This window comes from Lampetra planeri, chromosome 20 (assembly GCF_965212315.1).
Source record: "Lampetra planeri chromosome 20, kcLamPlan1.2.h2, whole genome shotgun sequence".
NCBI lineage: Eukaryota > Metazoa > Chordata > Hyperoartia > Petromyzontiformes > Petromyzontidae > Lampetra > Lampetra planeri.
The window spans coordinates 9,807,400-9,834,304 of NC_136126.1; the positions used below are offsets into that span (position 1 = coordinate 9,807,400).

General features: G+C 52.1%; 1 protein-coding gene across 1 annotated transcript in view; it reads right to left on the bottom strand.

Annotated features, from left to right (window-relative positions):
* LOC144724423 (hemicentin-1-like) overlaps nt 1-26,905 on the bottom strand; it is a 262,312-nt gene that overhangs the window by 13,012 nt on the left and 222,395 nt on the right. The window contains exons 86-105 of the mRNA XM_078603538.1: nt 25,757-25,891; nt 23,656-23,846; nt 22,406-22,487; nt 21,297-21,569; nt 20,275-20,445; nt 19,815-19,985; nt 18,812-18,982; nt 17,896-18,066; nt 16,922-17,092; nt 14,331-14,501; nt 12,956-13,102; nt 11,895-12,032; nt 10,811-10,932; nt 9,987-10,224; nt 8,140-8,202; nt 7,041-7,160; nt 5,540-5,674; nt 4,126-4,245; nt 3,636-3,761; nt 2,723-2,851 (exon numbers count right to left, since the gene is read on the bottom strand). Of these exons, the coding sequence (XP_078459664.1) occupies nt 2,723-2,851; nt 3,636-3,761; nt 4,126-4,245; nt 5,540-5,674; nt 7,041-7,160; nt 8,140-8,202; nt 9,987-10,224; nt 10,811-10,932; nt 11,895-12,032; nt 12,956-13,102; nt 14,331-14,501; nt 16,922-17,092; nt 17,896-18,066; nt 18,812-18,982; nt 19,815-19,985; nt 20,275-20,445; nt 21,297-21,569; nt 22,406-22,487; nt 23,656-23,846; nt 25,757-25,891 (3,045 nt within the window). The remainder of the gene's footprint in view (nt 1-2,722; nt 2,852-3,635; nt 3,762-4,125; nt 4,246-5,539; nt 5,675-7,040; nt 7,161-8,139; nt 8,203-9,986; nt 10,225-10,810; nt 10,933-11,894; nt 12,033-12,955; nt 13,103-14,330; nt 14,502-16,921; nt 17,093-17,895; nt 18,067-18,811; nt 18,983-19,814; nt 19,986-20,274; nt 20,446-21,296; nt 21,570-22,405; nt 22,488-23,655; nt 23,847-25,756; nt 25,892-26,905) is intronic.

A 26,905-nucleotide genomic window follows, 5' to 3' on the forward strand; every position in this document is an offset into this window, starting at 1 on the left:
TTTTACAATAAGCCACCACCCGACAGAGCCAATAATTCAAGTTGCCACGTGACAATTTTGTCAAAGATTTACTTGCCTGTGAACAATCCTCCCGTTTTGGTGATAAGCCGCATCAATTGGCACATCCGCCTACGACGTCACAACTTGATTATATTGACTCTGTCAGGTGGTGGAGGGTTATACAGTTAAAAATACGACAATATACCTACACGGCGATCCAACAACAAAATACTCTTAAGTTTGAATCATGGACAGGAAGGTCGGGTGTGTGGAGTCAACGGACTTGTAGGGCTGGGGTTGTCATCAGCATAGACATGGCGGCCAATGTTGAAGCTTGAGAAGATTTTGCCAAGTGGGAGGAGATGTCTAATGGGACACTGCAGCGGAGGCGTTGCATGTAAACAAAGCTACTTCTGGATATCAGGAGCAGTTTTGTGATATCAGCTTCCGCGGACCGTTTTATAATACGGAGAGCTGAACTGCTCTTTGAGAATTTTGAATAGATTTTTTTTAGCTCATGATTTGATACCGATAAAGGGCAATTGTTATAAATATAGGGGACACAAGCTATTTACATTTTTTAGTTTTTAACTATTATTCGATTCTATTTATGATTATAAAAACAGGTGATGTGTTTTGAATATAATTGCGAAGCACTGGTTAATGGGAATAATATAAATGTACAGGACATCTATAACAGGCTTGCCAGTGACAAGATGTACTCAGATAAGACTTCGAGAACAGGTTATCCAGTCTCAAGGTGTACTCGGATAAGATTTACTATGTCTATCTAGGAAAATCGCAACTGAGCCTGCGGATTACATTTTCAGCAGGGTAGTGCTTAGAGACAGTCCAATTATTTATCTGTACGTCCTGCTTGCCGTACTTCCTCATACCGACCAAATCCATCTCTGCCGTGTGGGATCCACAATCTCCGCCTCTCCTAAGCAGCACTCTTTGCAAGTCTAAGCAACCTCAATGTGTGTCCACGTTGAGAGGCTCAACCATTTATAATCCGCTTTGCACTTTTACCTCAACACATTTGTTACGATGGCTCCCATCTCACGTGAGAAAATTTAGTTCATGAACTGGGGATCACCCCCCCCCCTTCTCTTGTGTTAATTAAAAAGGTGAAAAAATGGCCAACTCCTTTAAAAATGGCAACAAAAGGCCGTGTAATTCAGGACGTGTACATTCTGTGACGTCGGGGAGTGCGTTTAGAGTTGGAGTCAAAATTCAGCTGGGGATGTGCGCCACACGGCGCGGATGTTATCAGGGAGACAATTAGACACAGTTTGAGCGCTGACGTGTATCATTAATGTTGTTTCAGCTGACAATCGCAATTCCTCTTCTCTCGTATGGCTCATGTAGATGCACAGCAACAACCTGGGTCCTCTGATTTTTCCCCTCTACATTTGGAAACGTGCGTTTAGAGTACACTATTTGGCTGTTATAAATTTCCACGCGATAAGCCACTTCATTGAGTAATCATTTGTGGCCAGGTGGCTTCTGAAAAAGAGCTGTGTAGCACAGTGGACCTTACCTGGTAAAATACAAATTGCGAAGTTAGTTAAAAGTTATCAGTTTGTGCCACACGAGAGACAAGAGGCTGAACTCTGTACAGTAGAGCCCTGGGAAACCAATTTCACAAATCTTATGGGGCCTAAATCTGAATTTGCCATTGGTGAACCCAGGGCTAATGCAATGCCCTCGTGAGAGTCACAGCATCCACCAGGACATGACTGACCCGTCAGCCATAGCGCATGCAGCTGTCAATAGGTCCATGGAATCGTGCAATAATGGAAGACGTAGTGCATAAAGGACCTCCGATTAGCTCGGTTGGCTACGTACGGGGCGAAGGAAGTTTAACATACGTACATACAGTGATATTGCTATCGCGATACCAAAACAATATTCATCTGTGGCGATGCGGCAGTCGCAATTTGGCTGCGTGAAGAAGGAAAAAAACTGCCGATTCGCGCCTCAAAATCCTGGCTCCTGTTTCCAGGACGGGGAGAGCCGCGACTGCGACGGGGTTCACACTCCACCCTCTCTGCACTGAGCTCCCCACAGGCGAACCATGGAGCGGCTCACATCGCACGCTGACGGTCGTGGGCCCCCCCACTCCGCTTCGTGAGAGGACTACAGCGCGGCTGTGACGTCACTAGAGGGCGCTCTGCCGGTGGGCCTTAAGGCCACGTGGCAGTGGCTCGCAATTACTTTTCGAATTGACGAAGCTCCAAACTTCTGTTGGACGGACCACGGCCCCTCAACTACTAAGCACATAACGATGGAAGGACTCATGCTGGCTGTTATGACACGTGCACATAACCAGCTGTAAAATGAGGGTTAATGGGGCAACCAAAGCTGTAAAAATGGCATGAAAAATAATCGATTGTTAAATTGAGTCATGAGTCATAACCCCGAATCGTGACGACTCATCGAACCACCGTTTTCTTTTTTAAAGCCCTTCCCAGTGAACAACACGTAAGGTTCAGCCAACGTTAATCTAACGTTAATCCAACGTTGGGCCAACATTAGGCCAATATTCAGCCAATGTTGGGCCAACGTTTGGCGAACATTGGGTTAACGTTCGCCAATGTTGGTCCAACGGTTCTAACCATATTCCGACGTTGGCATGTTGACCGTGTTTGTGCCCGCCGGCAGTGCGCATGCGGAGGAGCAGTGGAGTGGTAGCAAGGAGCTGGGCGGGAGCACTCACCCAGGCAGGGCTTGCCCACGCCCTGCGAGCGGTAGCCCCGAGGGCACGTGCAGCGGTAGCTCCCCCGCGTGTTCTCGCAGATTTGGTTGTAGCGGCACTGGTGGGTGCCGTCCTGGCACTCGTCAACGTCTGGGCGGGTGGGACGGAGGACAATGTGAAGAAGGGAGGGGGACTGGGGTGGGTGGGTGGTGGGATTACTCAATCCTCCACTGACCCACCATTGTGTTCGTCCACCCACGTGCTTGTCTGTTGGCTCGTCATTCTTGCCAAACGGTTATCCGATCGCCAGCCTATTCATTCTGTTACCCATTCAATCACTTTCTCGCGTGCCAAAACACTCCCAGATCCACTTAATCAAAATGTACTCGGTTGTCTTGATGTTCACTCATTCGCCAACTCGAATACCCACTACCCACCCATTAACCCCCCAAACCTCCTCAACTATTTGAACACACTCAATCGCTCACTCAAACCACCCACTGACTCTAGGATACGTACACTCGAGCAGGCAAATAAACGCTCCTTCAAATGTCCACCCGCTTACCCTTCACTCACTCAACCACCCACCCAACCGACCATTCACTATCCCAAGACACTCACGCATGTCAATATACACGCTCGCTCACGTATTGTAGTGTCTCACTCAAATGCCGACCAAATTACCCGCTCACTCGCTCACCGCTCGCTCACTCACAAAACACTCGTCACACTTGCAGCGGTCCAGCACTGTTTGTCCTTCCCCCGCACCTCCGATTAGCACGATTGGCTACGTACGGCGCAAAAGAAGTTCCCCATACACACAATGCACGCGTACAGGCCCCGTATCCCATCGCCCCGTACCGCGCCGCCTCCCCCCTCCCACACCCTCGTTCTACCGCCGTTGTGCCGCGCCGCGCCGCGTCCGCCCACGTACCGACGCACGTGCCGTTCTCCGCCTTGGTCATGCCGTTGGGGCACAGGTCGATGCACTTGTAGCCGCCGCGCGTGTTGCGGCACTGCTGGTCCACGCGGCACGCGTGCTGCAGGCACTCATTGATGTCTGCGGGGACGGGGAGGAGGGAAGGAGGGAAATTCCCCGGCGAATGCGCCGGGGTGCCGTGTTCACAAGCGGTGGCGCTGACACCACCGTGGAGCCTTCCGTCCGACCAGGGCGGCTCAGCGTTAGAGCTGAGCGGCTCGCAATCGAAAAGGTCACGACGGGTTCACATCCCGGCTTGGGGAAGGCGGGGGTTGACTCAGCTCATCATCCTTGTGGGGTCAATAAAGCAGCTCCACACTTTGTGGGGAGAGATAGAGAGAGACAGAGGGGGGGGGGGGGGGGAAACATCGAGAGATAGATAGGAAGAGAGGGAGAGATAGGGAGACAGGGAGAGAGAGATAGAGAGAGGGAGAGCGTCTCTCACCGTAGCATCGGCGGCCGCGTAGCTGGAAGCCTGGCTCACACGCGCAGCGGTAGCTGCCGATGAGGTTGACGCACTTCTGGTTGCAGGGCGACGGGTGAGTCTCCTTGCATTCGTTGATGTCTGTTTGGCGATGGTGAATTAATAATAATTATTGACGAGAAAGCCAATTTGTAAAGCGCCGCGCAGTGTTCACTCGCTCTTGAAGCGGTAGAACGACCTCTGAGGTGCGAGGAACCGCAGACAAGGTGCGGAGGCAGGCGCTAACAATTGCTGCGGTTCTCTGCGTATTGAAATGTTAATCGGCCAATTATAATGAGCGTTCACATGCAAGAGGGCAACACTCTATCCCCATACAGACGCAACGGACGGAGTCCACATTTTGCTGTACCGCCTTCTCCTGGCGAGCCAGGGGTATGGCATCTCTTCAACGTCCGTGGGAAGGGAGTTTCACAACATTTGTGCGTCGATCCGATTATTTCCGCGCAACTAAAACCGATGTGTTACTGCAACAGCTTTAGTCTGCGCTCCTTCAATGGAAGAGAATCAAAACTACGTGAACTCTCTCCTAAAGAACCTAACGTCGTGGCTACACAAGAATAGAACTGTCTCACTTATATAAAATGTAACAGGCATTACATTACTAGACAATGGGGCAATTCAAATTCCGTTTTCTGGGAATGCATTGAGATAATCTGGGGGATGAAGTCCTCCTCCAATGCGGCATGGCCAGACCACAAAACCACAAAGCAGCATGAGGACATCAGAGGCTGTCTGGGTGAACTACACTGCCCCGTCTACTGCACAGCTAAGATCTGGCACCCTACTTTGATGTAAAATCGTTCTGCCCATTGAAGAGTGGTTTACGCAGGTAACGTTTTGACACAAATGATGGTGTGGCTGGTGAATCCTTTGGTCATTGAAGAAATGCTGGTCCTGGCTGCACGGGAGTATCACAAGGATCGTGGGCTATTTACAATACAACAGATACATGTGTAAGACATTCCCCCATGACTGAACATCAAACATTTTGTACGAGATCAATAAAGTTACTGAAATAATTCCTACAACATTCCAGTGTCTGAACCACACAAGATCGTCCAGTGTCGAAAAGAAACACGTGACCACCTCGTATCTACACAGCACACGACACTCACAGAGCGTGAGCCACACACCCCAAGACCCTCAAGTGCGTGAGCCACCGCGCTCCACAGTCTCCGCGAGGCTCCAGGCTGCCCGGGCCAGAGTGGCACGTGTCGCCCCGCTTACTCCATCGGTTAGTAAAGAAAGCCCCGGGCCCGTTGTGTGGACTGCTCGGCAGGGGGGGGGGTGAAATTATCCCTTTAACTCCCCCCCACCGCCCCCTCGCCCCCTCCCTCTGGCGTCTGCGGCGGGGCCTGCGGGAGCGGTCGCTCACCCTGGCAGCTGGCGCCGTCGTGAGTGCGGCGGAAGCCGACCCCGCAGCGAACGACGCAGCGGAAGGAGGCCATGAGGTTCTCGCACTCCTGGCTGGCGGGGCAGTTGTGGCCGCCCAGGGCGCACTCGTCTATGTCTGCAGGGAGGCACGGCGGGGGGGGGGGTGAGAGGGGGGGCAAGGGGGGGCAAGGGGGGGCGGGGGATGGGAGGGGAGGTGCACACGGTTTTTCTGATGTTAGCAGAGACCCAATGCTAAATGCAATACAATGGTAAACGTGCTATTTTTTATCACAGTTGGTGGGCACAGACTCTAAAGGCCCAATACACCGCAGGTTTAATGTCTAAGTTAATTATGTTTACAAAAACCGAGCAAGGTTATCATAGGAACTTTGGAAAAAAGACGGACGGGAGGGAATGTCAAAGTTGAGCCGAACGAGGAAAGATTAAGAAAGAGAGGTGTTGTGACTTGGAGGGTGGTGAGTGGGTGGGTGAGTGAGTGCGTGAATGAGTGCGTGAGTGAGTGCGTGAATGAGTGGGTGAGTGAGTGGGTGAGTGAGTGAGTGGGTTAGTGAGTGGATGAATTCGTGAGTGATTGAGTGGATGAGTGGGTGAATAAATGAGTGGGTGAGAGAGATGATGATTGAGTGGGTGAGTGAGTTGGTGAATGAGCGGGTGAGTAAGTGAGTGATTGGGTGAGTGGGTGGGTGAGTGGGTGAATGAGTGGGTGAGTGAGTTGATGGGCGAGTGGGTGAATGAGTGGATGGGTGAGTGAGTGGGTGATTGAGTGGGTGAATGAGTCGGTGTGTAAGTGGTTGTAACCTGCAGAGTTAGTTGTTGAACACAGTTTAGATGAGATGAAACAGTCAGTCTGGTAGACCGAATCATCGGCATGGGTGAAGAAATCAATGAGTGGGGGTCACTGCAACAGTAGCTACGGTAATAGTAACCAAAAGAAGAGCAGACATGGCGTGAAATAAATCACGTAAATGTGCATACCTTCTCTGACAGAGATCAGAAGAAATGTGAAAATAGCCAAAGAGTAGAATGGAATTAAAGCTGAAATTTGCACAAATGAACACAGGGAGATGAATGCCTGAAATATTATAATAATCCGTCCAAGTGAGCTTGGAAAGAGAACACATTTGTTTAACACGTAGGCTTTCGCGGCAAATATTATCCATAATAGAGGTTTTAGGGTTAGATCGCGTAAAAATAAATGTCATTAAAATTGACATTTATCCCTCTATTTAAGAGAGAAACAGGAAGATTTCTCCACAAATCTGGCTGTCGCCTGATGAGGCTGATTGTAATTACCGTTGAAACGTCGTACTCAAATTGTAAACGTTGTGCGTTTCTGTCCAATACACAACCGGTGTGCCGTACTAGTAACGAACTGGCACGTTTTGTTTACGTGTAAACCCCTTACTAATTGGCTGTGTCGTGTGTGGTGGAGGGTTTAACGGCACATTTACGTTGGCGCAATCTAACACAAAAAACGGTACCTTGGCAGGTTCGGCCATCGGCCGAGATGGTGAGGCCTCGCGGACAGGAGCAGTAGTAGGTGCCCACGGTGTTGTGGCACGTGTGCGAGCATGGGTTGCTCCCCGCGCACTCGTCCTCGTCTGTAGAAGCGGGGTGACGCACACACGCACGGACAGAAGATTGTAGCCTTCAACAGACGGTTGGGACAAGTGCCGCTAGCGAGCACCTAGGAAGGCCGGCATGGTCGCACGATGGGGTGGGTGGCCAGCAACCACCCCCCCACCTCTCGTGCTTACGTTTACACACTGCACCAGGTACTCATTTCAGGCTGAGCTAACCTAGGGGAGGCCCGGAAACGGCTCCAAAAATCGTTATTGGTGTTGGCCATGAGCGGGAATCCAATTCGGATCGTCCGGTGCATAGCACAGCACGCTAACCACTACACTACCCCGCCCCCCCGTCACAAAGACAAAGATCCCCCGTATAGCCTCAACAGACATTTGGAGCTGGTGCTGTTAGCGAGCTCCATTGAAGGCCAGCATGGCACACGAGGAGGTGGGTGGTCAGCACCACGCCCGGCCGCCTTTGTCTCCCTAGTGGGGATGTTTATACACCGTACCAGGTACTCATTTGAGGCTGACTAGGCCTCGGGGGACCCAGGACCGGTTCAGGTAATCAACACTGGGTGTTAACCGTGAGCGGGAATCAAATTCTGGTCACCAGGTTCGTAATGCAGTGCGCTAACCGCTACACCACTGCTCCCCATGCACTCGTACCCGGACTTGCGCACACACACACAGTTGCAGAATTCACGCAGCAGAGATGCAGATGCATAGCCAACAACTTGCAACGCGATTGCAATGCGATTGCAACGCGAACAATAAAGGTGTGCAATGTTGATTTGAAGCTTTCGTGACTGCAGGAATCCATACTCTTTTGTTCTTTCGGTAAAGTCACGTGGGTAGAAAAAATAAATAAAATAAAAATAACAAATCGCAACGTTTCGATCGCAACACAAGCGTTTGTTTTATTTTATTTTTCTACCTACGTGACTTTACCGAAAGAACCAAAGAGTACGTGTCCAATGTTCTAAATGCGCACGCAGCGCAGGTCGCTCACCAACACAGTACGGTCCCGTTGTGTCCAGCGAGAAGCCCTGGGGACACTGGTTACTCCGCTCCCCTGCGGAAACACCAACGTGCATGTGGAGTCATGAGTAGCCAAGTGAGCAGCAACGTAAAATTATACAGCCCTTGAGAGTGAGAGTGACGGGTGGCGATCATCTCCTGTTCACAGCACTGAACCTCCGATTCGCACCTCCGATTAGTGATCGCGGTTGGATACGTATGGTTGCGAAAGAAGTTCAATATACATACGTAAATGAACCAGTCGTGGAAATGTCGCATTCCTATGACGGGGGAAAGTCTCTCCATTAGACAACCACTGCTGAGTCAATCCCAAACCAAGATTTGAGCCTTGAACACACACAAACCTCATTGAGTTTCAAGACTTGTTTTTTCTCCCCACAGTGCTGGTCGTTGACATCGTGGGAGCACAGAAGTATAGCACAACAATGCATTTCCCTGGACTGCCCTTCTACTGCCAACCACGTAGCCATGGAGCCTCGAACACCCATCATGTGTGGTGGTTGCCCATCTCAAGCAAGCACTTTCCAGCACCATCTCATCCAAGAGGGATGAACACAACCCCAGTGCTGGTTTGCGCAATACACATACCTTGAATTATGACCAATCATGTTATAGTTCACCGATGATTGCTCCAATCTAAATAAACATTCTGATTTGTTCAGCAATGACAATGGCCCTGCATTAAGACTGTGGAATCGCCAGCCACTGTTGGCTCGGGGCTAGCAACGGTGACGAACGCCGCCCTATATTCGTCTGAGCAGGGAGATCGTTTGACTCTGCATCCCTAACGCTCGTGCCCCACAGCTAAAATCACCCGGGGTTCGATTCCTGACTCGGGCGCCTTTCTGCGTGTGGTTTGCAAGTTATCCCCTTGTTCCGCGTGGGTTTCCTTCCTCCATGTTCTCCGGTTTCCCTTCATAACTAAAACACACGTGAAGGGTAAGTCGTGTAAAGATTTTCAAATGCCAAATATAAACCTTTTGCACACAGTACTTGTGGCAAACCATGCAAACAAACATGCTCCGATAATATATTGCATTGTCTTTGAAACCGATTGGCTTACACCAGATACAGCCTTATTTCTGGCCTCATCTCTCACCAGCGTTAGACCAAAGAATTCCACAAGTACGTTTGGTTAATGCAGACTTGATTCTGAATGTGGGGGGAAAAACCGGAGGACGCAGAGAAAAATGCATGCGACCAGGGGGAAAACGTGCAGACTCCGAAAATACAGCATGCGTCAGGGTCGAGATCGAACTGACCGACCTCTTGCATACCAGGCGAGGGAGATAACATCTCGCCAACGAAGCACCCTGACCAAGAACATTGAAAAGAGATCTACTCTACACAGAGTGTACATATCTTCAGATGTGTTGCCAACTTGACATCAAGTTAATCAAGGACGAATGCAATGTTTTAAGTTGGTGCTGACTAATTTATATACAGTAGTGTCCGTTCTCAAACGTTACTACACAAGCAAGTAAAGTATGTTTTTATTAAAGGATGCTCGTATAAACGTAAGAGCCCACAAGTATTAATTAATTAATAGCTTCTCGTGTACACCTTGCCAGGTGGTAACGGTGAATCCGACTGAAGACACGTTTTTGCAATCACTTGTAAAGTTTTAGTGGCAGCCACACGTGCTCAGTACTACGCCTTGGCTACATAGCGCAGCATATGCACGGGGCAACCACGTGCACATGGTAGCCGTGGCTATAGCCTTAGCATGTTCAATTACGCTGCGTGGTTATCGCTGCGGCCATCGCTCGCAGGGCGGTCATGCGCCCTGCCCCGCCCATGTGGGCCGCGGTGACTGACCCTTGGCGATGTGCGCGTGCAGCGAGTAGGAGAGGCGCTCGCTGCGCGGGTCGTAGCGGGCGCCGGCGTCCGTCACGTGCAGCGTCTCCACCAGGAAGGGCATCTTGCCGAGGGCGCCGTCGTAGAGCACCGTGTGGTTCCACGAGTAGGGGATGGTGGTGCCGTCCACCGTGTAGAGGCGTGTCGAGTGGGCGTACAGCTGACCCGGCCCCGTCTGGATGTAGTCCTCGTTGTAATCCTGCGAATCCGTCGAACAACAATGATGAAAATCGAATGAAGTGTAACATTTTAAAGTGTAACGTCGCCGCCGCGGCAGAGCGTTCGCTCGGTCTCGTAGAGAGACGACGACCCAGAGGCGTGAGGAAAAACCACAACCCAGGTGTCGGCAACCTAAATAACTTAAAATCTAATTCGATAAAAAAACCCACTATATTTTAAGATCCGTAATGGTAGCTAATAAAGAATGTCGGCAGGCACCCCGGAGCTGTGGGGTGCCTGCCGACCCCTGCCTCAGTCGCTGCGGTTTTGTGGCTTCTCACGGTGGCGAAAGAAGTTCAACGTACGTACGTACGCACAGTTGTTGTGCGTACGCACGTACAACAATTGTGCGTACGCACGCACAACAACTGTGCGTACGCACGCACAGCAATTGTGCGTACGCACGCACAACAATTGTGCGTACGCACGCATAACAACTGTGCGTACGCACGCACAACAATCGTGCATACGCACGATCAACATTTGTACACACGTGCGTACAAATGTTGATCCTGTTAAACGTTGGACCGAAGCGGCTGAGCGACAAGGACATGAGCGCCGGTCACCTTGAGGGCAACGTCGGCGGAGGCGGTGACGGACGGCAGGTAGCCGCTGAGCACCACGTCGAGCAGCAGCACGCCCTCCGAGTCGACGCCGCGCGCCACGTGCGACATCTTCACCACCTCGCCTGCGATGCGCGACGACAGTGATGAGAGCGATGATAGTGGCGACGGCAGGGACGACAGTGACGACAGTGATGACGACAGTGGCGACAGTGGTGATAGTGGTGACGGTGGTGACGGTGGTGATGGTGATGACAGTGGTGACGGTGGTGACGGTGGTGATGGTGGTGACGGTGGTGACAGTGGTGACGGTGGTGACGGTGGTGATGGTGGTGACGGTGGTGACGGTGGTGATGGTGACGACAGTGACGACAGTCACGACGACAGTGACGACGGTGACGACAGTGACGACTTCGACGCCAGCGATGAGAGCGACGACATTGACAACAGCGACACCGGCGGCGTTTGCAGCCAGGGGGGCAAAAGGGTTCGAGAGCCAGGACAAGGGTGGGCCACAGACCTGTCAATTGTCAGGGCAAGGGTGGCGGGAGAGATGGATCTTTGACATTTGATTTTTTTGTTGAAAATGTGCCGATGTCACATCATCGAATGGGGAGATTACCGTGGAGATGAGTTTCAAATGCTTCCCGAATGCGTAATCCTTTGGCCGAAATTGAAAATTTCCCTGACTGGTCAATTATTGTAATACGAATTAAGAGTGTAATGCACTTAAGGCATTATATGCATCCGGCTACTGGCTGCTAGAGTTAATTACAGGCCCAGGAGGAGAATCAAAAGTCAAAAGAGCAGGGGCAGCAGAAGGGTTAAAAGCCAAAGGTAGCAGTGGAAGAAGACCTGAGCGTTTAGGACAGGGACTAGGGCCAGAATTGAACGGCAGGGTCAGGAGAAGCGCTAACAGTCAACGCAGGGGCAGCAGGGGCAGCAGGGGCAGCAGAGGCACCACGAATGAGACCACCGCGTCGCAGCGTGGCCCTGGGCATCGTAAACGCGGCAGGCAGGCACGGGAGGGGGGGGGGGGGTGGCGGGGGGGGGGGGAACGCATCCATCACCGGCGGCCAAGCCTCACCCGTGGCGAACTCGACCTGCGTCTCCCGGCGGAAGAGCCCGTTGGTGAGCGTGTAGCCGTTGACGGCGCCGCCCACCTCGCGCGCCGTCGCCCAGTACACGGGGGACAGGATGGACACGAGCTTGCGCATGGCCGGCCCTGGCGGCGAGAACGCAGACGGGAGTCATCGCTGCCGCCGCCGCCGCTGCTCCTGCTGCGGCATCGCTACGGTTGCAGCGCTCGATTCGCATCATGAACATCAGAAGTTCGAATCCCACACAAGTCCTTCGACACTCTGGGATCGATAAAGTAGCAATTTGTGGAAAGTCAATGTTGGTTGTGCTGTGTAAAGGATAGCCCAAGCCATGGGAATGTGGAATTTCTACCGATGGTTACGAACTGCAAAAAATTGCCGAACCCAAAATCATAGGTCTGTGATTCATAATTAAGTTTCTTTTCGGTGAGATTGCGTTGGTATAATGCCATTTATTTTTTACTATAACCCTCCAATAGCAGGTTATTGGAAGCACTGGAGTAGCTATCGAGTGTGCAGGCGGTGGAACTGCACCAGGGCCCACGGTCCAGAGTGGCCCAGGTGCCCGGCTATGAAGTGTGAGGAAACTGGAGAGGGCCCTCCCCCCTTTTCACCACGGTTAATTGCTCCCACCATGTGCCACTGGCACTGACCCACACTCGCTCACAATCAAGAAGCTCGTCTCTTTCCACGGGTAAAGGTGCAGCCCTGCAACTACTTTCCCACGCCATTGCTGGCAGAAAGGTCACTCCAAGAATGAAATTCGGTCCGTTCTTCCAAGCTGGCCAAACATCACGGAAGAAGTGGGAGCGCCCGGACTTTACTCCGCCACGCGCGACCTGCCGATCGACTAATTATGACATTAGCGATTTACGTCGAGCGGTGCCAGAGCCTGGGGGATTTACGAAGCTCACCGATCGTTCGAACTGCTGCGCCAACGGCAGCACGCCGCCCTACCGCCGCGATGGCCAAACGTCACCGTTGCTGTCGTTACACACGCGTGCGTGTGCAGTGCGTGCACCGCGAGCCGTAGTCGTTGGTGGCGTACCGACGGCCCGCGGGACGTTGCCGATGTGGCCGTCGATGACGCGCACGCCCTGCCCGCCGTCGCTCACGTTCACGTGCATCAGCGCCATGCCCAGCTCCACGTCGTTGAGGGTGCCCACCACGGAGCCGCGCGCGCGCTGCGGGCCGCCTGTGGAAACGTATTTGTAACATATCAACGATCAATTCATCATCGGGCAGCTCAGAGTCACTTCGAAGTCGTCTCGCGGCACGTGTCGAACGTGGGAAGCGACTCCGAGCTACTGCGTGTGTGCACGTGTGTGCATGTGTGTGTGGGTGGGGGACGGAATTCCAGGTGGCAGGCGTGGGGTAGTGGAGACCCGACGGTCACGGTCCATGGTTCGCGACGACGGGCAGATTGGGGGACGCGTTGCGGTGGACACAGCGTGTTTTAGATGGAAGGTGTTATTAACTAAACTCGTAGACTTTCGCAACCAATAACATCTATAATACAGTTTTTTTTGGGTTAGATCGCGTAAATATATAAATGTGTCGTTAAACCCGCCACCACTCGACACGAAACAGGAGGATTTCTCCACAAATTTGGTTGTCGCCTGATGAAGCTAGTTGGAATTACTGGCGAAACGTCGTCCTCAGATTGTAAATGTTGTGGCTTTGCTCTCCAACACACTGTTGTGCTGGACTAGTAACGAATTGGCATGTTCTGTTTATGCGACAAACCTTAATAATTGGCTGTGTCGGGTGGTGGCGGGTTTTAACGACACAATTATATATTTACGCGATCTAACCCAAAAAAAACGCATTATGAATAACTACACTCTTAAACTATAATTTTTCTTACCAGGTAAGGCCCACTGAGCTATGTAGCTCTTTTTCAGTAGTAACCTGGCCACAAATGATATCCCAATCAAGCGGCCTATTGTGTGGAAATTTATAGCAGCAGCCAAATACTCTAAACGCACGTTTCTAAATGTGAAGGGAAAAACTGGAGGACCGGGAGAAAAATCCACGTGACCACGGGGAGTACATGCAAACTCCAGATATACAGGCATTGTCTGGGTAGGGATCGAACCCATGACCTCCTGTATACCAGGCGAGATAGTTAACATCTCGCCACCGTGGCGCCCTAACGACGTCGCCCGGTGTGACCTGATTAGAGGGGTTGAGAGGGGTGCCCTTTCAAATGTGTTGAGATGAGACGGTTCCGGCGCGCCGGAGGGTGCCGCAGAAAAGTCAAATTGCGATAATTATTTTGAGTTGAGTTCGTTGTCCTTCCTCCGCACCCCCGTGTTTCACGGTTGGCTACATACGGTGCAAAAGAAGTTCAACATACATAAGTACATTATTATTATCATTACTGACGCCGATGCCACTCGCTCGCTCGCTCACTCACTCACCGGGGCACGGCTGGCTGTTGCACTTGGCCACCTGGCTACCATCGCCCTGGCAGGCCCTCCCTCCGTGGGTCGGCGCCGGGCTGTCGCAGCGCCGCACGCGCTCCTGCTCGCCGCCGCCGCACGATGCTGAGCAGGGGGCCCACGCTTGCCAGGGCCCCCAGCTCCCGTCCACTGCGGAGCGGAAAACGTCGACGTCACCGGTCGAAAAATCCGCGAACACGTGCACGGGCCTAAGGCGTGGCGTTGGCAGGCCCCTCCTCTGCTCTTGCAAGGAGGCTTCAGGTGCTATGGATTTAAATGGGCGACAAAATTATCGAGGTGGCCACAGCTGCCTTCAGTCGGTGATATCTAGCTCGGAAAATTACAAAAGAGGGGAGTATACATTTATTTGCTTATTTTATTAAATTACAGCCAGTCATTTTGAAGTGATATTTTCTCTCCTACTACTTGGTGCTAGTTGGGTGGTCAGCGCAGCTATAAGGCAATAAAATAATTAATATTCTTTTAGGGTTAGGCCACTTTGCTGAACAGGACCCTGCGGGGTGGGCTGGTAGGAACGAACAATTGAATGGCTATAATAAAATGAAATGGCAAAAAATGGCCGCCAATAAGTGGATGCCCCGTGGCCCCGCCCTCCACCCACGTAACCCCGCCCCGGCCATCCGTGGTCCCGCCCCATCTCGGTGTCCCCGCCCCCAGCTCATTGCCCCGCCCCTTACCGCCGTAACCCCGCCCCAACCCCGCGTAGCCCCGCCCTCCACCTCGTGCCCACGCCCCCTGCCAGCGTTGCCCCGCCCAGCCCCGCGTAGCCCCGCCCCCTACCGCTGTAGCCCCGCCCAATACACCCCTAGCGGGGGAGAGATTCCCAGGCCTGGCTCTAGGCTGGAGAGCCGCCGACGAGGAGGGGGTAGGGAGTTGTTTTTAATGTAAAAGCTTTAAATGTAAATGTTTCTATTAAAAAACATCAGGGAATGTAACATTGTTAAACATTAACTCCCTTTCACACACGCGGGGGTACGATACGAAGGGAGAGTTTGAGGCCTAGGTCTAGGCTTTAGGCCTAGCTGTAGGCTTTAGGGCGCCGTGAGTTAATTTTTAATTTACCTGTTTTTATTATTTATGTAAAAGCTTTAAATTTAAATGTTTCTATTTAAAAGCATCAGGGAATGTAACATTGTTAAACATTAACTCCCTTGCACACACGCGGGGGAACGATACGAAGGGAGAGTTTGAGGCGTTGTTCGAGGCTTGAGGCCTAGCTGTAGGCTTTAGGCCGCCGTGAGTTAATTTTTAATTTAAATATTTTTATTATTTATGTAAAAGCTTTAAATTTAAATGTTTATATTTAAAAGCATCAGGGAATGTAACATTGTTAAACATTAACTCCCTTGCACACACGCGGGGGTACGATACGAAGGGAGACTTTGAGGCCTAGTTCGAGGCTTTAGGCCTAGCTGTAGGCTTTAGGGCGCTGTGAGTTTTTTTATTTAATTTCAAAGTTTTAATTAAAAGCTATCTCAGGGAATTATAAGGGAATGTTACACGTGTTTAGCCAGGAAAGCCTAATTAATTTAAATGTTTTAATTAAAAGCTATCTGAGGGAATTATAAGGGAATGTTACACTTGTTTAGCCAGGAAAGCCTCACAGAGTCTAAAGGTTTTTGTAGGGTCATGCCAAGTGTTTGCAGTAGGGGGCGATGTTGCTACACGGACGGACGGACGGACAAACGGACAGACGATATAATCTATTGTAGGCTGGTCCACTTCGTTCCTACCAGTATAATTAATTTACTTATTTATCCAGGAAAACCACACTGAGTTGTAGAACTCTTTTTAAGGAGTGTCCTGCTATTGTTTTTTTAAAATTTCAAGACATTTTCAGCCAATTAATAATGAGTGTTTATACGTGTGGGAGGAAACCGGAGTGCCCGGAGAAAACCCACGGGCGCAAGAAGCAACACTCGATCCCCGTAAAGATGGAAACAGATTGCAATGAGTCCATTTGCTGTACTGCCTTCGCCTGGTGAGCCAGGATGTGGCACCAAGTGGTAGTTTTATGACAAAACTGTTGTCATTAACCCTCCACCACCTGACAGGATTGTCACGTTGAGAAAGACATATTTTATACCGTGCCAATATACTCCTCCACACCGGTGGCCGGAGACTGTTCATGATGGAATCTACCGAGCTATCCATCTGTGAAAAAAAATCTATCTGTGAAAAAGAGTTTCACAGCTCATCGGATTTTCCCCAGGATTAATAAAGATTCAGAGATTTATGATTCGGAATTCAACATGAACGTATGGGGTTTTCGCTCAGGTGAACGCGGAAATCGGGCGAGGCCGCCCCCCTCACCTGACTGTTGAAGAAGCCACCGTGACATCCCCAACTGCCGTGAGAGCACGGGTCATTTCCCCATTTCCCTGCGAGTCGTGGCATTGCTGCTATTAATACGTTAACTATTTCTCGGTCGTAGCCAGGCACGATTTACAAATGACAGCCAGTTGGAAAACCAGCCGTACCGCGACTTGCATGGGGCTGGCACGGCTCGGGTGTGCCAGCGGATAAAGGGTTAAGAGCGTTGCCCGTACCGGCGCACGGCTCGCCGTGGCACTGCTGCATCTGCGAGTCGGAGCCCACGCACGCGCGGCCCCCGCTGGCGGGCCTCGGGTTGTCGCACGTGCGGTGGCGTCGCGCCTGGCCTCCGTTGCACGAGCGGCTGCACGGGCCCCAGCCGCTCCACGGGGCCCAGTTGCCGTGAACTACCCCGGCGGGGGAAGAGAAGAGGGAGGAGAGATCGCGCGGTGGTAAATCTGGGACAATTTGGCACAGGTGCTCAGGATGGGATGTGACGATTCGCCGAGTCGTTGGTTAGAATTGACTAGCTTCAGTTGCTCCTTAGCCGCGATGGCTGTGTACACTCTCGACCGTGTATAATAAAAGATATTAATTCATCAGATGCACCTTCAATAATGATAATAATGCAATTTATCATGCGTGCACAATATGTGGCGGACGCGAATGACCGTGACTCTAACGCGCATAGACAGGCTGCATGCAGAATCAGCCTTCTCGGGTTTCCACAAAATTGCAAGCGCCACTTGTGCACACAATGGCTGGGCCATGTGCCATTTTTGGCAATAATAATAGTGGACTAGATGCTATCTGTCTGCACATTCCACCACAGGGCTGTGATACTTTAAGTTGTAAATAGAATAACAAACGTCCTTTAATCAATTGATCGTCCGATTCTTGAGCTCATGTTAACTGAAAAACGCCATCATCGCCTCGAAGCGTCGTCGCCATTATTGCCTCGTCGCCGTCCTCATGTCGTCACGTCATCGCATCATCGCCATCATCACCGTCATCGTCGTCATCGCGTCATTGCCATCATCACGTCATCACCGTCATCGCGTCATCATCATTATTGCCGTCATCGCGTCATTGCCGTCATTGCGTCATCGCCGTCATCGCGTCATCACCATCGTCATCATCGCCGTCATCGCCGTCATTGCGTCATCACGGTCATTGTCGTCATCGCCGTCATCGCGTCGGCTAAACACACCGGGGCAGGGCTCGCTGTTGCAGAAGTCGACGTGGATGTCGCTGCCCTCGCACGAGTGACCGCCGTGTTGGGGCGGCGGCTCGGAGCAGGAGCGCGAGCGCTGGCGGGAGCCGCCCCCGCACGACACCGAGCACGGGCCCCAGCCGCTCCACACGGACCACTTCCCGTCGACTGCACACGCCGCGCGAGGGGCGGGGGGGAACGCACGCACGCGTGTTGTGAGCGGTGGACGCGCAGTTGCCCGGACGCACGCGCTGCTGAGATTCTCGCCCGAGCCTTCCTCGCAATCGGGACTCGAATCCTGAAACTATCTGCTCTATGGCCTCCCCTGACCCCCCCCCAAATCCCACATCTCCAAACGCCACACGTCCAAGATGCTTCTGACAGACTCCTCAGCCGCACTCTCATCTCTCCAATTGCTCCCAATCACGACTCAAGATTATGTCCCCCAGTGGCAATGTTTACACATCCACCACTCATCTGAGGCTGAGTTGACCTAGGGAAGGCCCAGAACCGGTTCAGATAATCATCATTCGTGTTTGTGGCCGTGAGCGGGAATCGAGCTTGAGTCGCTGGGTTCCTAGCACAGCAGAGCTAGCCGCTAGCTGCACTACTGCCACACACATGCACACACAGGCACGCACAAAAGGATACAAAGATCCCCCCTATAGCCTTAACAGACTGTAGGAGCAAGTGCTGTGAGCGAGCACCTATGAAGGCCGGCACGGCACACGAAGGGAGTGGGTGGCCAACACCATACCCAGCCGATGTTTATAGCACACTGCACCAGGAACTCATTTGAGGCTGAGTCAATCTAGGGGAGAACCGGTTCAGATAATCGTCACTGGTGTGCAGTGCGCTAACCGCTACACCACCGCTCCCACAGACACACACGCACAGCTTGCCACGGCCTCACCTGGACACTTGCGGGCACTGCAGACCTGCGTCTGGGTGTCAGCGCCCGGGCAGCTGGGCCCGTCGTATGCCGGAGGGGGCTCGTTGCAGAGCCGCAGGCGCGTCTGGGAGCCCTCGCCGCACGCGGCGCTGCACACGCCCCATGGCTGCCAGGCTCCCCAGTTCCCAGCCACTGCAAAAGCAGTCGAGGGCCATGCGACCACGGGTCACATAGTCATGAGTCACATAGTCATGAGTCACATAGTCATGAGTCACAGGTTCACGGGTCAGGGGTCATGCGTTCATGAGCCACAAGATCGCGAGTCACATGTCCATGAGTCACAAGTTCATTAATCACAGGGTCACGAGCCACGTGAGTCACGCGTTCAAAAGCCACAAGATCGCGAGTCACATGTTCATGAGTCATATGTTCATGAGTCAAACGATGACAAGTCACACACGCAATAGCTACGAGATCATGGGCCACGTTCTAACACCGGTGATCGCGAGTCAAGGACTCACGAGGCATGCGTTGATGAGCTATAGGCAATGAGGCCATCACCACAAGCCACGGACTCGCAAGCCACACGTCAAGAGACAAGTCATGCCTTCAGGAGACGTATTACCGTGCTCCGCAGATGTTGTGAGTGCTATGTATATACATCGTAGATTCTTGTCACACGTAAGCATTGATGCCACATAGACCTACGATTAGCACGGTTGGCTACTTACAGTAAGAAAGAAATTCACACGTAGATACAGAGCCACCTTTGTGACGGGTCTCTGTCTTTATTCCTGTTGCTCCGTGCCCCCTTTACCATTCCTATTCTGCTGTAATGTGCACTATTGCTTATTTTATTGAGGGTGATTTTGGCACGTAAAATAAAGACAAATTGATTGATGATTGTTTTTTTTAAGGCATAGTAATTTACTGGACATCTGTGAAAAAGAGCGTCATAGCTCATCAGATTTCTCCAGGATTAATAAAGATTCTGATTCTGAAAACCGACATGAGCGCCACGCACCGGGGCAAGGCCGCGCGTTGCACAGGATGCGCTCGAGGGGGCGGCCCTCGCAGGCCCGGCCGCCGTGCTGGGCCGGCGGGTTGCCGCATGTGCGCGTGCGCGTGCGGTTCCCCTGGCCGCAGGAGCGCGAGCACTCCTCCCAGGGGCTCCAGTCCGACCAGCCGCCGTCCACTGCGGTGGGAGGAGTGGAGGGGTAGAAGTGACCGTGATGTGAGCGGTGGGGTGAGTGGTTAAGTGAGCGGTGAGATGAACGGTGGGGTGAGCGGTGATGTGAACAATGAGATGAGTGGCGAGGTGATAGATAGGGTGAGCGATGCGGTGAGTGGTGACACGAGGGGTGGGAGGCGAGCCGTGGGGGTGAGCGGTGATGTGAGCGGTGGAGTGAGCAGTGGAGTGAGTGGTGGGGTGAGCGGTCTGGCCGAGCGATGGGAGGCGAGCGGTGGGGGTGAGCGGTGCATACCTGGGCAGGGTCGGCTGGCACAGGGGCGGCTGTCGGAGGCGGGGCCGGCGCACGGCCGCCCCCCGTTGGCCGGGATGGGGCTGTTGCAGACGCGCACCCTCTCCTGCAGGCCCTGGCCGCACGATGTGCTGCAGGGGCCCCACTCGAGCCACTCGGAGAAGCCGCCGTGAACTGCACGGTGCAGACACAGGAGCCACGGCACGCGGTCGCCCCCCTCCCGTCAGCTGGCGTGGGCGTTTGCAAAAAACGTCGAATTGGACTTCAACTTTTTTTTTACGATCTGCGGATTTTTACTTTAAATTTAACACGAAGGAAAATAAAGTGGCACTGTAGGGCGCACGTATGTTGGAAGAGCAAAGGGCTTTTTTACGATGTGTAAAGTTGATTCACATGATTGCTTTTTAGAATATAGAAATAGATAAACGTATCATGGATGCAAAATAAATGTCTTTCACATCCATTGTTTTGTCCTGCTAATGACGGCTCTGCTAGGGTGATCTTATAGATTAATAATCTTCATGGCAAGCTTGTAAACAGCTCAGACTCAGCTTGCAGCCAGCTCCAATCTAGCCCATAGACATCTGGCAAGCCTACCCAGCTTCATTCCAGATCCAGCCCAGATAGAGACGGGCCAGAACCAACAAGGAGGAAATTCGCAGCCTGCCCAGGGCCCAGCCCAGCACCAATCACTGAATCGCGCGCGTTCAGATGCGCCTCTGCGGCCGTCTGGAACGCTCTTCCTTCAAATATTAGGAAGTCACTGGAGCAATGCGCTTTTAAATCATCTAGATTGAAAACTCATTTCTCTAGAACTTCTGTTCAGTTCCTCCGCACCTCCGATTAGTAACAGTTGGCTAGGTACGGTGCGAAAGAAGTTCAACATACGCACGTACACACAGTCCAGAACGATCTCAGAGCCATCCTGGCACAGCATATTGCTTTTTATGGTGGCGTGCGGAGAAGTAGAAGAGTGTGAAGTAGTAGAAGGAGTGCGCGTTCGAGCGCGAACTTTCACACCCGACCTTGCACGGTGAGAGTTGCGCGCACGAGCGCGGAGCCCATGAGGTTGCGCGCCACGCACTCGTACTCGTCCGTGTCATCCTTGCGCGCCGGCGCCAGGCGCAGGGACCCGTCGGGCGCCACCGTCACGCGCCCGTCGAGGCGCAGCGGCCGACCCCCGCGCCGCGTCCACTCGACCGCTGGGGGGGGCTCTCCGTCGGCCGAGCAGCGCAGCGCCGCCACGCTGCCCGCGTCTACCACGGTGTCCGTCGGCTCCACCGAGAAGGTGGGAGCTCCTGCGCGAGCGCGCGGGGGCAGGGGAAAGAGAGGGAGAAGATGAGACGAGTGGCGATCCCGCGGCGGCAATTTTTTCCTGGCCGTGCTGTAAAGCTCCCCGGCGTTTTCCAGTTCATTTGAAGCAGCTCGCAGCGCGCGGAGCGAAACGTCGGACGTCGTGCCCGAGCAAATCTGGCTTTTCAGAGTCAGAATCCTTATTTTAATCTGGAGGAATCCGATGACCTAATAAGCTCTCTTGATTACAGGTGGTTCAGTAAACAATACAGGGTGCACGATGCGAAATCACATAGGAGAGCAATTCATGCCGATCACCGGGTTGTCCGGGAACGGGAGAACTCACTTTACTCATGCGAAGCGATGGGCACGGTTTTAGAACTGCAGTTTAGCCAAAACCAACATTTAATATGGTGGTATATTGTGTGTGCATTCATTGGTTACTGGGCTTAAACCATCAACTCGCTACACTTGAGAACCCAAGAGTGGCTGCCCGAATTAAAACCCAGCATCTGAGCAGGCTCAGAGCTATAACCTCTGAACCACACGGGAATGTAATTTATTGCTGGTTTTCATTGTTATTACAATAAAATTCTGCTTGTGCTATCAGCCTCCTGTCATTTATACCACCAGCTTAGGCCGACTAATTGTGACCAACGCCAGAGCTCATCTCAAGTACGGTTTTTGTCACAATTTTGACAGCTGAGGACGAGCACAATCAGCAAAAGACCCGAAAAATGCTACGAACAGCCTCTCCGTCACGCGCATGAGGAGTCGTTCCGAGCGTCCGCGGTGCGATTGCCGCCGCGAGCGCGACGGTGTCGGTGTCATCGCCTCTCACTCTGCAGCGTCAGGGTGACCATTCTCTGCACGACTCCGGCGTCGTTGGTCGCCACGCATTTGTAGTCGCCAGCATCCTCGTTCTGTGCATGGACACAAGGAGACACACACAAACATATATACATACAGTGGTACCCCGGTGTTATAGGCTTCTCAGCATGCTGGGCCAAGTGCGGTTTGCGAGCACCTACGAAGGCCGGCACGGCGCACGAGGGGGTGGGTGGCCAGCACCAAAGGGGGGGCCCTCTTTGTCTCTGCATGTTTACTACACATCACACCAGGTCCTCATTTGAGGCTGGGTCGACCTAGGTAAATCGAATTCGGGTCGCTGGGTTCGTAGCGCAGCGCGCTAATAGCTACACTACCGCTCTCCACTACTTACATACAGAGACAAACATACGTACATACACACACAAACACGTACCCATATATCCATCGTGCACAATTCGATTCGAGAGCCAAGAAGCTGCAATGTCAGAGTGGAATTCACCATTTATTTACAGAAGCAGTTTTAACCACTGCACCATTCTGTATCAATATAGTTTGGTAATAAAAAAAATAGCTCCGACTTAAATTATTGGGGGTTGTGTTCTCATTTAAAACACTAGGCCCCACTGTAGCGAAATATTAAATCACTCGCTTGGTATGCAGGTGGTCGGGGGTTTGATCCCGACCCTGAATCCTGTATATTTGGTTTTTGCATATTCTCCCTGTGGTCGCGTGCATTTATCTCTGGGTCCTCCGGTTTTTTCCTTCCACATTTAGAATCCACATCAGACGTTTAGAGTATTTGGCTGCTATACATTTCCATGCGGTAAGCCACTTTGTTGACCTATCATCATCATCACAATCCATGGGGAGAGAGCTTTGTAGGTGTCCACTGGGCATTTTTTCATTTGTTTCCACTTTCCTCTTTGTCTTATGCCAATATGCTCAAGTAGTGCAAATATTCCTGGCACCGATCTGTTATGTCGTCCAGCCATTCTCTGCTTGGTCTTCCTCTCTTTATGGTTCGTTCCATTTTGCCGAACAACAACAACGCAATTTTTATTTCCCTGTTGTTGTCCCTCCTACTACACAATGCGTCCAAATAGTGCCAGTTCCCTTCTCATCACTGCCTGCATCAGGTTGTCTTCTTCATATGCGCAACCTTTTCTTACGCCTACTCGTTGGGTCAAAATAAAATAACAAAATAGTTTATTTTATAGTTTAGTACCGCGCCGGGACCCCGGGGGTCGCTCGCTCACTCACCACCGTGCCGTAGATGGCGAGCGAGCCGTTGCTGAGCTGGCGCACGCGGTTGCCCACTGTGACGGGCACGCCCTGCTTGTTCCAGCGGATGACCGGCGCTGGGTCTCCCCGCACCTCGCAGTTCAGGATCGCGTTACCGCCCAGGGGTTCGATGCGATTGGTGATCACGTCCCCGTCGAAGATGGGAGGCTCTGCGCACGGGTCAACGGATGAGAGCGCGTGCCCCGTCGAAGTGATGTTACTGTGTCTCTGCTCAAACGATGGGTGGTGATGGCGCTCGGTTTCCACCGATCGCGACCCTGAGATAGTGATGATGGACTTCCCACGTTCCCATGGTGGGGATCAGTCTTGCCACAGGATCAAGACTGCCAGTAATTCACCTATTGTCGGCGAAATCATCCCCTGACCGGGATTTAAACTCACAACTGTCCAACTGCGATCCAAACGCTCTAAGAACCAAGCCACCCGGATAGTTTATGCTCAGCGCTTTTGTCAATCCACTGCTGGATGAGAGCCCCCACCCCACCCCCATGCGGTGTGGGTCACGTGGGTAATGTGACCGTATTTTATGCCGTTCAATGAGAGCGAACTGACCGTTCCCTATCATGGACGACTGGCTATATACGTTCGCACGAATGCAACCGTGTCCCGGAATGAAAGTCCATTTTGTTCAGCTAGGAGAGACTCCCCGAGAATCGAGGCATCCTTCAGAAGGATCCCGCTTCTGAAGTAAAAAACAATTCCTGCTTAAACAGGTCCACGCGCGGAAGGCGGCGTGCCCCACCAGGGAGGGACGACACGTACTGAACTCCACATAGAGAGAGAGATGAATAACCAACTGGGTGCACTGCTTTCTACAGACCATTCGAGGTGCAATGCACGTTGATTAGAAGAGGTGCAAGCAGATTGAGAGGGATTCAGTGGATGGGCAATGATTTGGGTGGATGAGGAGTTGTGTAGGTGGCTGGGGAGTGGGGCCGGTGTGTGAGAAGTAATTCAGGTTGATTGGGAGGGATGCTGACGGATGAGAAGTGATGCGGGTGGATTGAGAGTGGCGAAGATAATAATTTCAACGAGGGACGCACACAGTCTGCACTCACTCTCGTGCAGAGAGAACGACTCGGAAGCGCGAAAACCCACGGAAAAGCAGGACGACAGTCACGTGATGAGTCGGTGACAGCAACTGCCCAAGCTCTGCGGTCCTCTATACATGAAGGTGTTATCAGCCAATCAATGAGTGTTTACACGTAGGAGGAAAGTGGAGCACCTGGAGATAACCCAGGCGTGCAAGGGGGAGACACACTATCCCATACAGACGGAACAGGTGGAGTGCACATTTCTGCTCTGCTGCCGTCTTATGACGTTCCAGAGGTACACTCCCTCCTTGACGCCAAATGGGAAGGGAGTTTCACGACATTTGTGCCATCGACCAACCCTCGCTACTACCTCCACAGTGCTGGATTAGAGGCTACGTGCAGCAGCATAGCCACCACCATCCGTCTAAATGATAAAAGAGTCGCACGCTAGAATGGAGTTAACGGTGATGACGTTGTCGTTACGCGGGCCCGGCTATACACTTATGGTGACCACGCTTGCCAGCAGAACGCGGGCCCCTTTGCGTGGAACAACACCCAAATGCTAAAAAACCCACGAACAGTAAATATCTCGAGTTTTACCGCTTCAACCCTCATCTTAACCCTTTTCCATTATGGATGTCTGCAAGTTTCATTGTGGGTCCCGTTCACCGGCGAATCTCAGAACACACAAGCGGTTCAGCCTTCATTTTATTTAGAGAGGCCATCGTGGCAATGTTTTTAAAGACATTGTACTCACCGCAGAGAATTGTAGTGACACGACCGCACTCTATTATAGCTGGCACCAAACTGTGCCACATGCCCTCCCGTCATGGCCTTTTGGGAGCCTCGATACCGATGAAGTTTTTATATTTTAGTTTTTCTTCCGGTTCCGTTCCGATAACGTACACGTGCGTCATGGAATCGGAACGGGAAAGAGTTAAATGTCCACGTCGCGATGAGGTGGCACCGCTGTGCGTCACTGGAGGTGTTTTCGAGTGTCAACGGTGCATCGTGACCGGTCGCACCTTTGACGTAGACGGAGCCCAGCGCCCTCACGGAGCCCACGGCGCTCGTGGCCGTGCAGGTGTACGTGCCGCCATCTGACTTGGAGACGCCGTCGACCACCAGCTCGCTGCGCCCGCTCGCGCTCGAGGGCGTCACTGAGTCCCGAGGGAGAGGAGATGGCGGAGAGAGAAGAACGCGCAACGAGGCGAGCTGGTCAGGTGGCACAGAGGTCAGGGTGACGAGCCACACCCTGCGTATATTCTGGGTTTGTGGCATAAATACAGATCTAAATATCTGATGGGTCAACGAAATAATTTTTTATTTTACCAGGTAAGGCACAACGAGCTATATAGCTCATTTTCAGAAGTGACCTGGCCGCAAATGATAGCTCATCGAAGTGGCTTATCACGTGGAAATTTATAGCAGCCAAATCACTCTAAACGAAACGTTTCAAATACTCTAAACGCATATTTTAATTCGATACAGCATCGTCATTCATGCAACATGCATCTCACAATGGCTGTGGAACCACAGGCAAGCTGGAAGGCTGCCAGGCGGTGAGCTGGTGCCAACAGCTGCTCCGCAGATCTCTGTGTATTGCATCCCTGTCAACTCATACGGTTTAGCCGTATTCTTGTACAGGGAAATTGAGTTTTCAGGTCCCTATGGCGTACAGCCATTTCAATACGGGCAACACATGTTTTGTTGTCTATTTATTTTGTGTGTCTCCCTTGTGATGGGACTTTGTAGGATGTTGAGATTTATAGGGGGCACGGGGTGACCAATAAGGTCTGAATTGGTCTGTAACAAGGTAGGCACTGATAAGTAGTCGACAGGTAAGGTATTGAGATGTTTCCAGCCAATTAGTGAATGCTATTTATGCATGTGCGAGGAAACTGGAGCACTCGGAGAAAACCCACGCATGCGAGGGGGTAACGCTCGATCCCATGCAGAACAGACAGGCAAAATCAGTCTACACTTTCCTGCACTGCATTCCACTGGTTTGATATGATTACAGTATAGCCTATCGAATTTGTATTTTTGCTTTTTGAAGTGGCGCATCGCCTACTGAACTGGCTCGTTGCCTACTGAAGTACCTCAGTCCCTACTGAAGTACCTCAGTCCCTACTGAAGTGCCTTACTGCTCTCAAAGTGGTCTCATCGCCCCA